Below are 14,627 nucleotides of genomic sequence, written 5' to 3' on the forward strand. Positions count from 1 at the left end.
TAAGTAAAGTACGTTTATTACCATCAACTCCCAAACAGGAAACACAACTTTTTGTTTCGATATAAGCCCTCACTTATGAAACTTGATACATCTGCAAACTACTCTCACACCAAACTTTTCCATTGCCCCTTCCTCTACAGTTGGACAAGGCATGACTGGCAGAGGCAGGACCTTTCTAAGCCTCACTGCTAACAATACTTTCTTTGATTTACAAAAACACAGAGAAATCAAAGGTAGTACCTTTCCCTGTGCTTTCACCCTTTACCATACAAGTTGGGAAACTCTTGCCAAAAGACTGGAATCATGCGGTCTAACTCCATCCCATCTCCTCCCTTAATGCATTCAAAGAGGTGGTGTTGGAGTTTTTTTTTCCTATTTTAGGTGAATCCTTGCAAATGCTCAGGATCCTATCGACTTTCAACTTCTCTAGAGATTTGCTTTTCTGAGTATCCTCTCTCCTGTATCTTAAATCTTCCTCTCCATTCCTCCTTGTCATTGGTTTTTGTACAAATGCAGGTCTCACTCATCTTAAAAACAGATCAAAACAAAAAAAAACAAAAAATCTTGAATCAACTTTGTAGTCCAGACTCGGCTCTATTTCACGCCTCCCCAGCTCCCCATCTAAGGAGAGTTGTCGACTCCCACTATCTTCATCTCATCACCTTCCACTGGCTCACAGCGCTCCACTCTACCCCCACCCAAGATGCTAAACTTACTCTTGCCAAGGTTTCAAGCAGTTTGTCACCACCCTACAGAAACTTCAGTTCTCATCTTCCTTGACTCGTCAGGAGAATTTCACAGGGTTGGATCAACCTTCATTTCCTAATTCTTTAAAAACTCTTCCCCTATGAGCTTAGCAACTTTTGTACCTCCTATTTTGCGTTTTTTCTTTTAGACTTCTCTCCCATTGACATTCCCATAAATGTCAGAGCATCTTAACATTCTGTCCGGGATCTGAGTCTCACTGCACAAACTTTCCTGGGCACTTCCACAGGCAGAAACAACAATGATCCTCAAATCTGTGTCTCCAGCCCAACTCCATTTGCAGTGTCACTTGGACATTTCACTGGCCTACCATATTGAATGTCTAAAAATGAATTGTCTTCCTATTGCCCAACCTACCAACGGGATCGTCTCTGTGACCTCTATCCTGGTAAAGGATACTTACAGTCCAAGACTTCCAAAGTCAAACCCCAGGAGCCCCAATCAACCCAGGCTGTCAAGTTTACTTCCCCCACGTCTTAAAGTCCTTTCTCTTCTCTCTAGATCCACTGCCACCATGGTTATGGGTTAAATTGCATCCTCCTCAGAAAGCTATGTTAGAGTCCTGAATCCCCGGGTCCTTGCAATGTCACTTTTTTGGACGGGTCTTTCAAAGGGAATCAAGTTAAAATGAGGTCATTACGGTGGGCTCTGATCCAATCTAACTGGTGTCCTATAAGAAGGGGAGATTTGGAAACAGACGCAGAGAAGATGCCATGTGAAGATGAAGGCAGAGATCAGGATATAAAGAATGCCCAAGATGACCAGCAACCCACCAGAGGTAGGAGAAGGGCCTGGAACACATTCTTCCTCACAGCCCTCAGTAGGAACTGACCCTGCTGACACCTTGACCTCCGACTTCCAGCATCCAGACCTGTGAGACAATCAGTGTCCGTGGTTTAAGCCACCTACTGTCCTAGTTCGTGGGACTTTGCTATGGGACCCCTGGCGATCCAACACGCTGACCGACTTCAGGTGGCCACTATCACACCCCTGCACTGTTTCAAAGCTTCCCATCTCCAGTTACACTCTCCTCCATCCATTCAACACACTGCAGTCTTCTGAATGAGCTTTTTCGTTTTTTCATATTCCATAGCTTTTACGATTTAATATAATTTCACAATAATACGGTTCCAACATTTTTTCTGTTTTTAGAAATTATATTTAAAACATTTCTTTCAGTTTACGGTTTAGAAACATAATGTTTTGACACAAGTCTATTAATGCCATTTTTTTAAAAATCCTTCAAAGCATCTCGCTGCCTCTAAGGTAAAGTCTAAGCGGCCTGTCTTATGAGGCCCTCAGGAGAGGGCTCTGCGTACCTCTCTGGCCTTACCCCCTGCCAGAGCACCCTACAACCCCACCTTGCAAACAAAACAAATGTCTTTAGTTTCCTGGAAATGCCACATCCTCTTTAATTTCTGAGTGTTCACATAGGCTAGTCAAGCACCTCCTCCTCACCTGCCCCCGTCTCAGCCTGACAGCTTTAGCTTCTAGGACTAATTTAGGTGTTAGGCTAAATGTCGCTTCTTAGTCTATTAGTTTCCCTGCTAGGTGGTATAATGGTTTCCTACCATAGCAATTAAAATATTTCATCACAATTGTTATTTTTGGTTACTGATATGTTTTCTTCCTTCTTTCTTGCTTTCTTCCTAATAGGCAATAAGCAAATATATTAAAAGAAGCAGGCAGATTAAAAAGGGAATCCTTCACCCCTTCTATGGCCCTCAGTGTATGTGTTTTCTTGCAGTATTTTCTCTAAATTTTTACCTACATATAAAATATATAAACAAATATAAATGTAAGAAAATATACTTGGGATATACTGTATATATTGTTCTGTAATTAAATTTTATTGCTGATTATTTTTCATTACAAAAACATACGTATGTTTTTTAAAGGGAAAAATGTTTAAAAGTATGAATAAATAAGATTCACAGGGAAAAATCAGCCAGAATACAATAAATTATTATTTGTTTATATATTGTCAAAAAAACTTAGATTTTCCTTTTAAAATTCAATTTACCAATACGTTCGGAATCTTTAAAACATACGATTTCTTTAATAGAATAAATCTTTAGACAATAATCAGGAATTTACTTTACTGTTTACAGTCAAATATACCCATAACATATATATTAATTCTATAGAAAAAGTAGAAATGGAAATTTGTATCAATAGGGAATAACCAATAACCAAGTAAATTGTTATATATCTGTATGAATCATTACTAGGAAATCATGAAAAGAGTTCATAAAATGTCTTAATGTCATTGGGAAATGCTTAAACTATAGTGTTAAGTAAAAAGGACAGGTTACAAAACTTTAATTATAATTTTAATAATGTTAAGCTGTAACTAGGAAAAACACTATAAGAAAATACAATAGAATACTAATAATGATTGCTTCTAGGTTTTTTGATTATGCATGACTTTCACTTCCCTGATAATATATTTATACATTTTACCAATTTTCTGTGAGAACAATATATATTAAAAAAAGATGATAAGTATTTTAACTCATTTAATAACAATAAATATTTAATGAAGGCCAATTATGCACCAGGTACTATGCTGGGTCCTATATTGATAAGACATGGTTCCTGCCTTCAATAAATGTTAATTCTGTTAGAGGTTGATGTGAAATTAACCAGCTAAAATTTAATATGTCACATTCTCAAAAAGAAAAAAGAACTATATAAATACGTCCAGGACAAACTAAGTACATTCAGAGGTTTAAGCACAAAGGATTAGGTGGTTGAAAATCATCATTAAAAGTGATAGACTTTGCTAGGTGGAGGAACGGAGATAGGATATCACAAGACAAGAAGAAAGACATGAACAAAATAAAATCACATGGCATATATGTCAGGAGATGGTGCCTGATTCCATCATAACAGTGCACGGTGTATCTGGTGGCTGGGCAAGAGTGTTGAATATCATGCAATGTGGTTCGGATTTTATTTACAGGAAACAGACAGCTGTCCAAGATTTTAAAGAAGGGAAATCACATATTTAAATGTTTGTGTTAGAAAGGTAACTACTCTGACAGTAAAAGTGGATATGTAAATGAATAAGGAGAGAGAGTGAGAAAGAGAGAGAGAGAGTAAAAAAAGGGAATATAATGGAATCATGGATTCCAGAAACACAGCATTTCTCTAAACAAAATATCATGAGGCCCTACAGTAGTGGTGGGACACTGAGAATAGAAAGGAGGGCATAAAGATGAGAGTTATGTGAGAATTAGATCAAAAGGACTGATTAATGAAAGAGAGTGGAGCCCATGATGAAGCAATTCATGGAGTGTATATTTCAAGGATGACAAGAGGGTGAAGTTACCAGATAAGGAAAAACCCACACAAGAGAGCAGTGATGAAGCAGAACAAGGAGAAAGTAATAAGAGGAAAGAATATAATGAAGAATATTTGACAAAAGTCAAATAGGATGAGGACTAAGAAAATATCATTATCATTACTTGCAACAACATAAGCTTGAGCCTATATAACACCTATATAATCACATTTCTCTCTAAATTAATTGTTTCCAAAAGCATGTAGGAATTGATATTCAAAGTTGACAGGATTTTACTCAGAATTTATTATTTTTAATAATATTAGTATTTAAAATAAGATATTTAATAAAATAAAAATATTAATACTATAAAAAGGAATGCATTTCCCCTTCTGTCATTTACTTACCTGAATAAAATTTTCTTATCGTTGGGTATGTAGTAATCTCTGATTTCCTTTATGGTAAAGGTGTTGCATGGAGAGTCTCGAGAGAGGCACGGGAGTGGATTATAAGGACCAATGAGGCGCAGTTTCCATCGTGAGGATGATACATACGAGTCTCCAGTATATGCTTCACCCACGAATGTGTATCCTTTCTATAGGGAAGAAGAATTACACAGGAGGAATTTACACTGTTCCTAGTCTCTCAAATGTACAATATATGGATTCACAGTAGTAAAATGCTTTATTATCTTGCTATACATAAAGATTCCAAGATCTCTTGAAAAATATAAAGTCATTAGCATCATGTTTTGAAATCCCTTTTAGAAACTATCTTATATGTTTTCAGAAAAAAATCAATAACTTTAGACACACACCTTACATCCTTCACAAAGATTAACTCAAAATAGATTACAGACTGAAATGTAAAATGCAAAACTATCAAACGCTTAGAAGATAACCTAGATGACCTTGGGTATAGCAATGACTTTTTAGATACAACACCAAAAGCACAATCCATGACAGAAAGAATTCATAAGCTACACTTCATCAAAATTAAAAACTTCAGCTCTGTGAGAGAAAATGTCAAGAGAATGAGAAGACAAGCCATAGAGTGGGAGAAAATATTTGAAAAGGACACATATGATAGAGGATTGTTATCCAAAATACACAAAAACACTTGAAACTCAACAATAAGATAATAAAAATAAACTAAAAATAAAACTACCTGATTAAAATAATCAGGTAAATAATCAGGTAAAATAATCAAAATAAACTACTTGATTAAAAAATGGGCAAAAGATTTTAACAGACATCCTACCAAAGAAGATATACAGATGGCAAATAAGCATATGAAAAGATGCTCCACATCATATGTCATCAGAAAAATTTAAAGAAATGAGATACCATTACATATCTACCAGAATGGCCAAATTCCAGAACACTGACAATACTAAATGCTGACAAGGATGTAGAGCAACAGGAATTCTCATTCATTGATGGTGGTAATGAAGAATGGTACAGAGACTTTGGAGGATGGTTTGGTGGTTTCTTGCAAAACTAAACACATTCTTACTACACAATCCAGCCATTGCGCTACTCAGTATTTACCCAAAGGAGATGAAAATTTATGTCCACACAAACACCTATACATGTATGTTTATAGCTGCTTTATTCACAATTGCCAGAACTCAGAAGCAACCAAGATGTCCTTCCAGAGGTGAATAGACAAATAAACTCTGGTACGTCCAGAGAACGGAATATTATGCAATGCTAAAAAGGAATGAGCTATTACGCCATGAAAAGACATGGAGAAACTTTAAATGCATGGTTTTAAGTGAAAAAAAAGCCAAGTAAAAAGTTATATATACTATATTATTCCAACTATATGTCATTCTGGAAAAGGCAAAACTACGGAGACAGTAAAAGATGAGTGATTGCCAGGGGCTGGAGGATGGGTGATGAATAGGTGGGGCACAGAAGAATTTGAGGGGGATGAAAACACTCTTTGTGATACCATAATAACATATACATATCATTTTACATTTATCCAAAACCACAGAATGTACAACACCAACAGCGAACCATAATGTAAACCATGGACTTCGGGTGATAACGATGTGTCAGTGTAGGTTGACAAATTTTAACAAATGTCCCCTCTGGTGGGGGATGTTGATAATGGAGGACGCTGTGCATGTGTGGGGCAGGGGGTGTATAGGAAATCTCTGTACCTTCCTCTCAATTTTGCTGTGAGTCTAAAACTGCTCTAAAAAATAAAGTCTTATTTCAAAAAAAATCCCTAAAATGACTCAAAAGAGCTATTATGTTTTTTAACCTTGGAAGGAATCTGCATAGCCATATAAAGGACTGGGGGGGGGGTGAGGGGGTGGGGTGGAGAGTGGCTGTGTAATCACAATCTTCTGAAATATCTAGGGATAGAATAAAAGCCTAGTGGGAAACTAAGAAAACAAGCTGGTTTGGTTTAGGAATAGGACTAAATGAGCTCCTTAGAACCTTTTCCATTTTAAGAGTTTGGATGATTTTATGATTTTTAAAAATGAGAATTTCCAATGCTTTCTTTTTGTCATACTTTCTTTGGAGAGAAGAAAGAAGAGAGCTGAGAGATGAATGTTCTAGAATAAAATTTACACGTACCTTGTTTTTGGTATAAAGATATGGCACCACTTTTTGGAATACCTTTGGCACTTGTTCCATTGTGTCATTATTAACAACGTGGAGCATGCAAACTGGAAGTGTAGTATATACTTTGGGAACCAAAATCATATCTTGAGGAAACAAAAATGTTTCTCTGTAATTACAAAAGCATGGATTTTTCCATTGACACAAATTGTAAAGAAAATTTGAAATTAGCTTCGGTCCTAAGAAATTTTAAAAGAAGAATTTAAAGTTCCAAATAAACTGTTTTTTAAAATCATTATTATTAATATACTACTTTGTCATGTAAATGCAAACTCTTTAAGAAATCCCATTTTATAAGTAATTTATGACTTTAATATGCAATTACTTGGAAATTAAATTATTTCTTTCTATACCGAAAGGACATCATTTTATTATATTATGTTTATCATACTCAAAAAAGATTCTAATAATTAACTTCACATTCTTCATATTTTATTTAAAGAAACATGGAAAAATTTCTGTAATATCTCATTTATGCATAGCAGATGTGTAAGTAACTTTAAGTTGTGAAAGAAACCTAAAAGTTCATACTTTTACTAATATCATAAATAAAACTCTACACATAAAAATATTGCATGCCATTTAAAGGGGCCGGCCCCATAGGAGCGTGGTTAAGTTCGCATGCTCCACATTGGCGGCCTGGAGTTGACTGGTTTGGATCCTGGGTACAGACCTGGCACCGCTCATCAGGCCATGCTTAGGTGGTGTCCCACACAGCAAACTAGAAGGACCCATAACTAGAATATACAACTATGTACTGGGGGGCTTTTGGGAAGAAAAAAAAAAACAGAGGAAGTTTGGCAACAGATGTTAGCTCAGGGTCAATCTTCCTCAAAAAAAGAATATACATATATTGCATGCCATTTAAAGATGGCATCTCTTGCCAATATATGATAGCCTCACCTGAATACTATAAACCAACTATTTGGTGGCTGGTCAGGATATGTCACGGTATAGTCAGCAAAAGCAATCTTTGTTTCTTCATCTTGATAGCATGGATAAGATTCCATAGACTTGCATTTGCTTTTAAACATTAGTCTAGAAATGTAAAAATAATTTAAGTACCAAAGGCAAAAGGAACTTTTAAAATAAATTTTATTTACTAAAAAGAAATAGGCAAAAAATAGCATAAAATATCATAGTCCATTGTTGGCTGGATTGAATCTCTGATCAAAGGAGGGGCTGTGGGGCTCATGGTGCATGGCATCAAAGTAGGAGAGCCCATTCCAGTTCAACCATAAAAGATGTCTCTCAAAGGTACCCAAAGTTCTCTGAAGTTCTTAGTCTAGGGAGAACCTAATTCACAGTTGATGGAGTAATTGAAGTGCATAGGTGGGAAATCACCAAAGTTCAAGCAATAAGGGTGGGAAAACTAGAAGCAGGCAAACTAGCAATAAAAATTCAGAGGTGGGAACCAATGAAGGTCTGGACTTGACATAGAGAATTGATACTGGAATGGAGTTTAAAGTAAGGAATGGATTTGGAAAAATTAATTAAAAAAAACAAAACTAAGATCATGAACAAAGGGAGACTGCCAGTTTTCCTTCTAGGGATTTCTAGTTCATAAGGGAGTGGTGCATGCGACTGGTTAAAAGAATTATGGGCTGAGGTTTCTCTATGTTTGCCCCCTGGGAGGCTGTGGAATATTCCAGAACATGAAGGAAGCGATGTGAGGGATCCTCTGGGTCCTATCCCTCCAACTGTACCAGGAACTGGGTCTAGACTCAGTAGCACCAGTAATCTAGAGTCTTTTATATAATATCTCCAGTATTAGCTGGAATGGGAGCCATTATGGCCACAGAAAACGGTTCTCTATCAGAGGTCTAGACAGAGCTGGATATGTTCTTGGTTTCCAGAAGGCAGATGGTTTAATCGTCCTGTCAGTGGTCCTAAACTCTAACTTTCGTCTTCTCTACACCATGAGACTTCAAGAAACTCTGTTTCGCTTCTCAGAGGTTTTCTGCTTAGCATTTTAGATAAGAGCAACTAAGACAAACAAAAAGTAGTAAGAACCGTAGAGACGTTTCAGATAAAATATTGTGGGAGTTCAGAAGCAATGGTGTGTTTCTAGCTGCAGTGCTTAGGGAAAACTCAATGAACATGGTAGCATCTGAACTGGAGCTTGAAGGATACCAAGATACTGCGATAAGAAATATCGTTATTCTGTTTTACCTTAAGAGAGAAATTGCATACTGTTCTGCATTCAGTTCCAGGACAGCCCAAACTTTCTGAAGAGTGTCTGCAACACTGGTATTTTCTTTTGTGTCTAAAAATAACAACAAAAAATAGCAATATAAAAGCCTGAAGGTGCCTGAAAGATCATCTTGTTGAAAGCCTCCTTTTACAGATGAAGAAGTTGAGACTTGTGATAAGGAGGTATCCAGAGTCACAGGCTTTATTAGCAGCAAACTCATGTTCAAAATATAGACCTATAACCTCTAGTTGAGAGCTCCGTTCACCATGTTATGCTGTTTCCCTTCATCTTTAGTTGAAAAATCATAAAATGTTCTTTGATCCAATTGAAGATACTCATCAAAGAGTTTACATCAAAAGATCTTTTATCACACTAAAAATTCCTTATGAAAGCTCTTATATCAGAAGAAGTAATCCACCCAATTTTTCTAAAAAGCAATGGCTAATAGGATCCCACTAAAGCTCAATCTAAAGCATAATCCACAATGGCTTAAGAGCAGATGATTTGCCAAGAAAAATGCAAATCCATAGTAAGTAACAAATTTAACATGTCAGAAACTGACTTTTTTTTCTAATTATCCTAACAATTTCCTCATAGTACTTACCAGAATCTGAAATTGGTATCTTAACATATTTACTTCTCTACTCTCTGTCTACCACCACTCTAACACAGGACTCATTAGAGCAGAAACCCTTCCAGTTTTCCTTATTTCTATGATGCCAGAATCTAGAAGAGTGCTGTTCACGCAAGCCTTATTCGGTAAATATGTGCTAGTGAAAGAATTGCAAACACTATTAAAACATTATTTTGTTCGAGTTTTTGTCTTTATAAAGAGAAGGAAAATCATTTTATGAACATAATTTTTACAGCATATATGGACAACCAAAAGTATATTTTACCATATATTTAATTTGATGAATTAATAATTATTTTTTCTAATAAAAAATATAAAAACCAGTCACAGTAATATTTTTCTGTCACAAAACTATGCAATGCAATTTGTTTGTTTTACATTTGAGTATCTATAATTTTTACTGCTTAGATGAACATTTTGATGGTTCTCACTAAATGTTTCGAATAGACATTTTTACAACAAAAAGTTTCAATATGCTCAAAGAATTCTATTGGAGGTAAAGCTTTTCCTAAGAAAATGTCGACCAAAACTGCAGAATGAAAATAATTGAATAAAATTTTTGCCTCTGCAGTGTTTTATTTTAAGCTGACAAAATAGATCTTTTCACAAAATACTTTATTTCATATATTATTTATGAAATATATAAATATAATATATTTATTAAGTCAATAATATTGATTTGATAATAATATTGATTATTTTCATATTATTGATTTAAATCAATAATATTGATTTAATAAATATAATAACACATTTGAAATGCATTTTATGCCTTCTAAATGTATGTCACTGTGGACATATGTGGGAGTTTCTTCATTCAGTTCATTCATTCGTTTGCTCATTCATTCTCGCATCTCTTTGAAAAATGGTCTAGAAATGTAAAAATATCTATGATCTAGCTGGAGCTGACTCCTGCTGCATTCGGCTGTGTGCTGGAGCTGTATAGAGGAAAAGACCAGTTCCCTATTTTTAAGGAACCTCACAAGAGTTTGGGAAAAAATAGCTGATCAATCACTCACTCATTTATTCATTCAGCAAGTATTTCTTGTGAGCTTACTCTGTGCCAGGCACTGCACAAATTCTGGGAACAAGAGAGTGTGTGTGCTGTCGTGCATCCTGACCTCAAGGAATTTCAGTACTTATAAGAATTAAAAATAATTAGCCAAGTCATAAAGCAGGATGACTCTAAAATAACACACAAACGAATATTCATTTTCATACACACAAGTCTATTTTATAAATGATTGAAAAATTATACCTGGTGTCCTAGCTTTCATAAGCAATCTGACGTAAGACCCTCTCCACATGGCTTGAATTTTAATTGCTGCTGCTACTTCCTCAGGAGAATACTCTTTATCACTCGCTGGCACAGAATATTTAACGTCTACCCATTCCGCTGGAAAGGGAAAAACAAACTTTGGACTGAAAGTTATATTTATTCCATTTCCCAATTTTCAATGCCTTTCACTGCTAAAGCCTCTGACGGAACAATGCGCCACAACGACAGATGTCTCATTATATTTAAGACGGCCCTCTGTAGCGGGTCCTTTTTCAGAATGTAAACATTCTGGAGAAGGAAAACACACTAAATTGACACCTTAGCAAACTACTATTGATTCTTCTGAGAAAGTCTCAAGAGATTTCTTTCAAAACTGAAAGAAAATTTTACAATGGTAGGAATAGAGCATCGAGACAAGAGGAAGAGAAGGTTCTTTGGATCGGAGAATCTTCCCAGAATTCCTCAAATCGTACTGTACGGACTGGCGACTTTCCTATTTTTTAAGGTCCGAAACAAATGAACCAGGGGAATTCTGGGCTCCTCCGGAAGTATGGGGGCTCGGCGACACATGGCGGAAGTTTGGAACCCCGTGAGCATCCCAGGGCACGGCTTGAACGCCACGATGCTGATGCAGATCTGTTCAGCCTGCTCCACGAAAGCTCTGAGTGCACTTGTCTCAGAGTACGTATCTTACATAAGGCTGGGAAACCCCACGTCTAAGTACCTAACATTAATCAGTACCTAAAGAAACATCTTCCAAGGAGGAATCAAGTAAGTCCAAGTCCAGAACCATGGCACGGAATGCAAATTTGAAGTTTGCAAGAGGTTTTGTTATTTGAGTTTTTTTCAGTAAACGCCATAAAGAAATATGAAAAACCTGAAAAAGACAAAATACATTAGTGTGTATATATTATATACATACAATTTTTTTTAAGATTGGCCCTGAACTAACATCTGTTGCCAATCTTCCTCTTTTCTTTTCCTTCTCAACAAAGCTCCCCAGTACGTGGTTGTATATGATAGTTGTAGGTCCTTCTGGTTCTTCTGTGTGGGACGCCACCTCAGCATGGGTTGACGAGTGGTGCTAGGTCCATGCCAGGATCCAAACCGGTGAACCCCAGGCCACCGAAGCAGGACACGTGAACTTAACCACTCGACCACGGGGTCGGCCCCTAGTATATTTTTTAAACCGAGAAAATACCATTACCTTGGTTAATACTGTTACCTAGGTTCTGACCTAGAGGTAAGAGAAACTCTAAAATAACTTTGAATACTCTAAAAATAAAAAAATATATATTTCTCAGATATATACACAATCTAACAGATACTCTTCAAAGTCCCACTCACTCAGTAATAAGGCAAAATTATTTATCCTTTGACTCTTTCTAATTTAATAAAATTTAATCACTACAACAATGTTTATAATGTACCCTCAATCAAAATATAAAAATAAACTGGTTTAGGAGACATATCATAAGATAGAAAATATGGTCCTTGTGCTTAAGCATGTTAAATACAATATTTCATTGATTTTAAGATGCCGTCCATTATAAGACACACTATTATTTCATGTGCTACAAGAAAGAAAATATGGTACTTAGAGCTTTTAATCACTATCTTAAGTATGTACTTCCTATTGAAAAGCTCTTTTAGATTTATTTGAATGTAGCTTTTTCATCATATATCACACTGAAACATACATGAAAAAATAAGCCGCATAAGTTGGTTAAGTATTTCAAAACTATTCACATTCAAACTCCTATTCTTGTAAATCACTTTTAGAAAATGCTTAACATCTGTGTCTTCCTATGCAATTTTGTCCTTCATGTTGTCAAAAGCTTTGAAGACGCATCATTGCCTAAAGAGCGTTTGAGTTTTGTCCCTGGGGTTTTTCCCAAGGTACTGACCCCCATTCAATAAGTGTTGATGCTGACTCATTCTTGATCTTACCAAAGAGAACTGACAGAAGGTTTTTAGACAACAAGAACACGTGTTCCTTCTTCCAAATTTTTTCATGGTTTTTATCCTGAAATGCTGAGGATTCCATTTATCCAGTCATGCCACTGAGAATAGCAACCATGTGTTGATAGCTTATTTCTTTTTAGTACGGAATAATATTCCATTGTCTGGGTGTGCCACAGTTTATTTATCGATTCACCTACTGAAAGACATCTTGGTTGCTTCGAAGTTTTGGTAATTTTAAAGCATCTATAAATATACGTGAATAGATGTTTTTATGGACATAAGTTTTCAATTCCCTTGAGTAAATACTAAGGAGGAATCTTAAATGTATGTTACTGAGTTAAAGAAGCCAATATGGAAAGGCTACATACCGTATATGGCTACATCAAATTATATGACACTCTGGAAAAGGCAAAACTATGGAGACAATAAAAAGACCACTGGTTGTCAAGAGTTGGGGTCAGGGAAGGACGAACAGGTTTGGTACAGAGATTTTTTAGGGCAGTGAAAATATTCTTCATGATATCATAGTGATGGATACATGTCATTATACCTTTGTCAAAACCCATAAAGAATACAACACCAAGAATGATCCCTAATGTAAGTTATGGACTCTGGGAGGTGATGATGTGTCAATGTAGGTTGGTCAATTCTAACAAACGTCCCAAGTGGTGGCGGATGTTGATAGTGGGAGCTGCTGTGCCTGTGTGGGGAAGGGGGTATATGGGAAATCTGTACCTTCTTCTCAATTTTGCTGTGAACCAAGAAAATAAAAATAAGAAAATATTAAAAAATAAAATATTTAATAAAATATTTTATATTATATATTATAATGAATATATATAATATTTTACATATATTATATAATATATGTTATAGTTATATGAATACAGTATTTAATAAAAAATAAATCTGACCAGGTGTCCTCTGTTTTCACTTGTTAAACCTGGCAATGTTACTCTCCAAGAGGCAACTGACCATGTCTGAAGTCATTTTTAGTTGTCACAACAATGTGCTACCTGCAACTAGAAGGTGTGGCCAGCCATGCTGCTACACATTCTACAGTGCATGGGTGAGCCCCACAACAAAAGTCATCTGGCCCAAAATGTCAATAGTGTTCAGGTTCAAAAACATGGACCTAGAGGGTACCACAAAGTCTCTTTGTTTCAATTCCTCCAGGCTTTCTGTGAAGCCAGGATGCTACTCAGCCCCAGCAAAGGTACAAGTTTTAACTGTCATGAAGTTAATGCCTCTGAGGACAACTATCTATCAGTGGGAAAAGAGCTGATGGATAAGCGTCACAATCCCCCATCCTTTAGCGGGACCTTCTGAGTGATGTCCTATAAAGTTTACCAGGACCCCCCTGGATGATTGAGCCCCAGCAGCCCACAGCAGTAGATATCACATCATTTAATGAATAATTTTCTCTTTCTCATCTCATTCTTCCCACTCCCTCATTTCTGCTTCTGGAAGTCACTTCCCAAATAGTCTCTGACCAAAATACTTTCTCAGGCTCTGATTTGGGGGGGGTCACCTAATATAAGATATATCATTTTGAATAGAAAGTATCCTCCTGGGAACATCATGTCCCGAGCAGGCTTACCCTGAAGTGCTGGGCAGTTAGCTCCTTGTCACGGAGGGGCAAAGGGTAGTGAGCTGTTTGCAGATCCCTCAGAGCTCTGGGAAGTTTGCGCTTATCTTTGAAATGAGCGATCACATTTCCGACAGCTTTCAAAATGGTTAGCGACTGCTCTGCGAATCGGTAGCTCTCCTGTGAAGACAGAGCATAGCAGCCAGTGTCACTCTCATTTATTCAAGTGTAAATCAGTTTACAGAAATTTAATTTCTGTGGTTATAGTAAACCTCTA

The 14,627-nt window shown here is 36.3% G+C and overlaps 1 protein-coding gene across 12 annotated transcripts in view; it reads right to left on the minus strand.

Annotated features, from left to right (window-relative positions):
- The window catches only part of ADGB (androglobin), a 172,641-nt gene that overhangs the window by 57,142 nt on the left and 100,872 nt on the right, over positions 1 to 14,627 (minus strand). For all 12 annotated transcript variants that reach the window (XM_070603277.1, XM_070603275.1, XM_070603276.1 and 9 more), the window contains 7 exons: positions 14,363 to 14,530; positions 11,539 to 11,674; positions 10,777 to 10,914; positions 8,863 to 8,956; positions 7,594 to 7,728; positions 6,646 to 6,799; positions 4,459 to 4,646 (listed from right to left, as the gene is read on the minus strand). In XM_070603277.1, the coding sequence (XP_070459378.1) occupies positions 4,459 to 4,646; positions 6,646 to 6,799; positions 7,594 to 7,728; positions 8,863 to 8,956; positions 10,777 to 10,914; positions 11,539 to 11,674; positions 14,363 to 14,530 (1,013 nt within the window). The remainder of the gene's footprint in view (positions 1 to 4,458; positions 4,647 to 6,645; positions 6,800 to 7,593; positions 7,729 to 8,862; positions 8,957 to 10,776; positions 10,915 to 11,538; positions 11,675 to 14,362; positions 14,531 to 14,627) is intronic.

The sequence above is a fragment of the Equus przewalskii genome, chromosome 32 (genome assembly GCF_037783145.1).
Source record: "Equus przewalskii isolate Varuska chromosome 32, EquPr2, whole genome shotgun sequence".
NCBI lineage: Eukaryota > Metazoa > Chordata > Mammalia > Perissodactyla > Equidae > Equus > Equus przewalskii.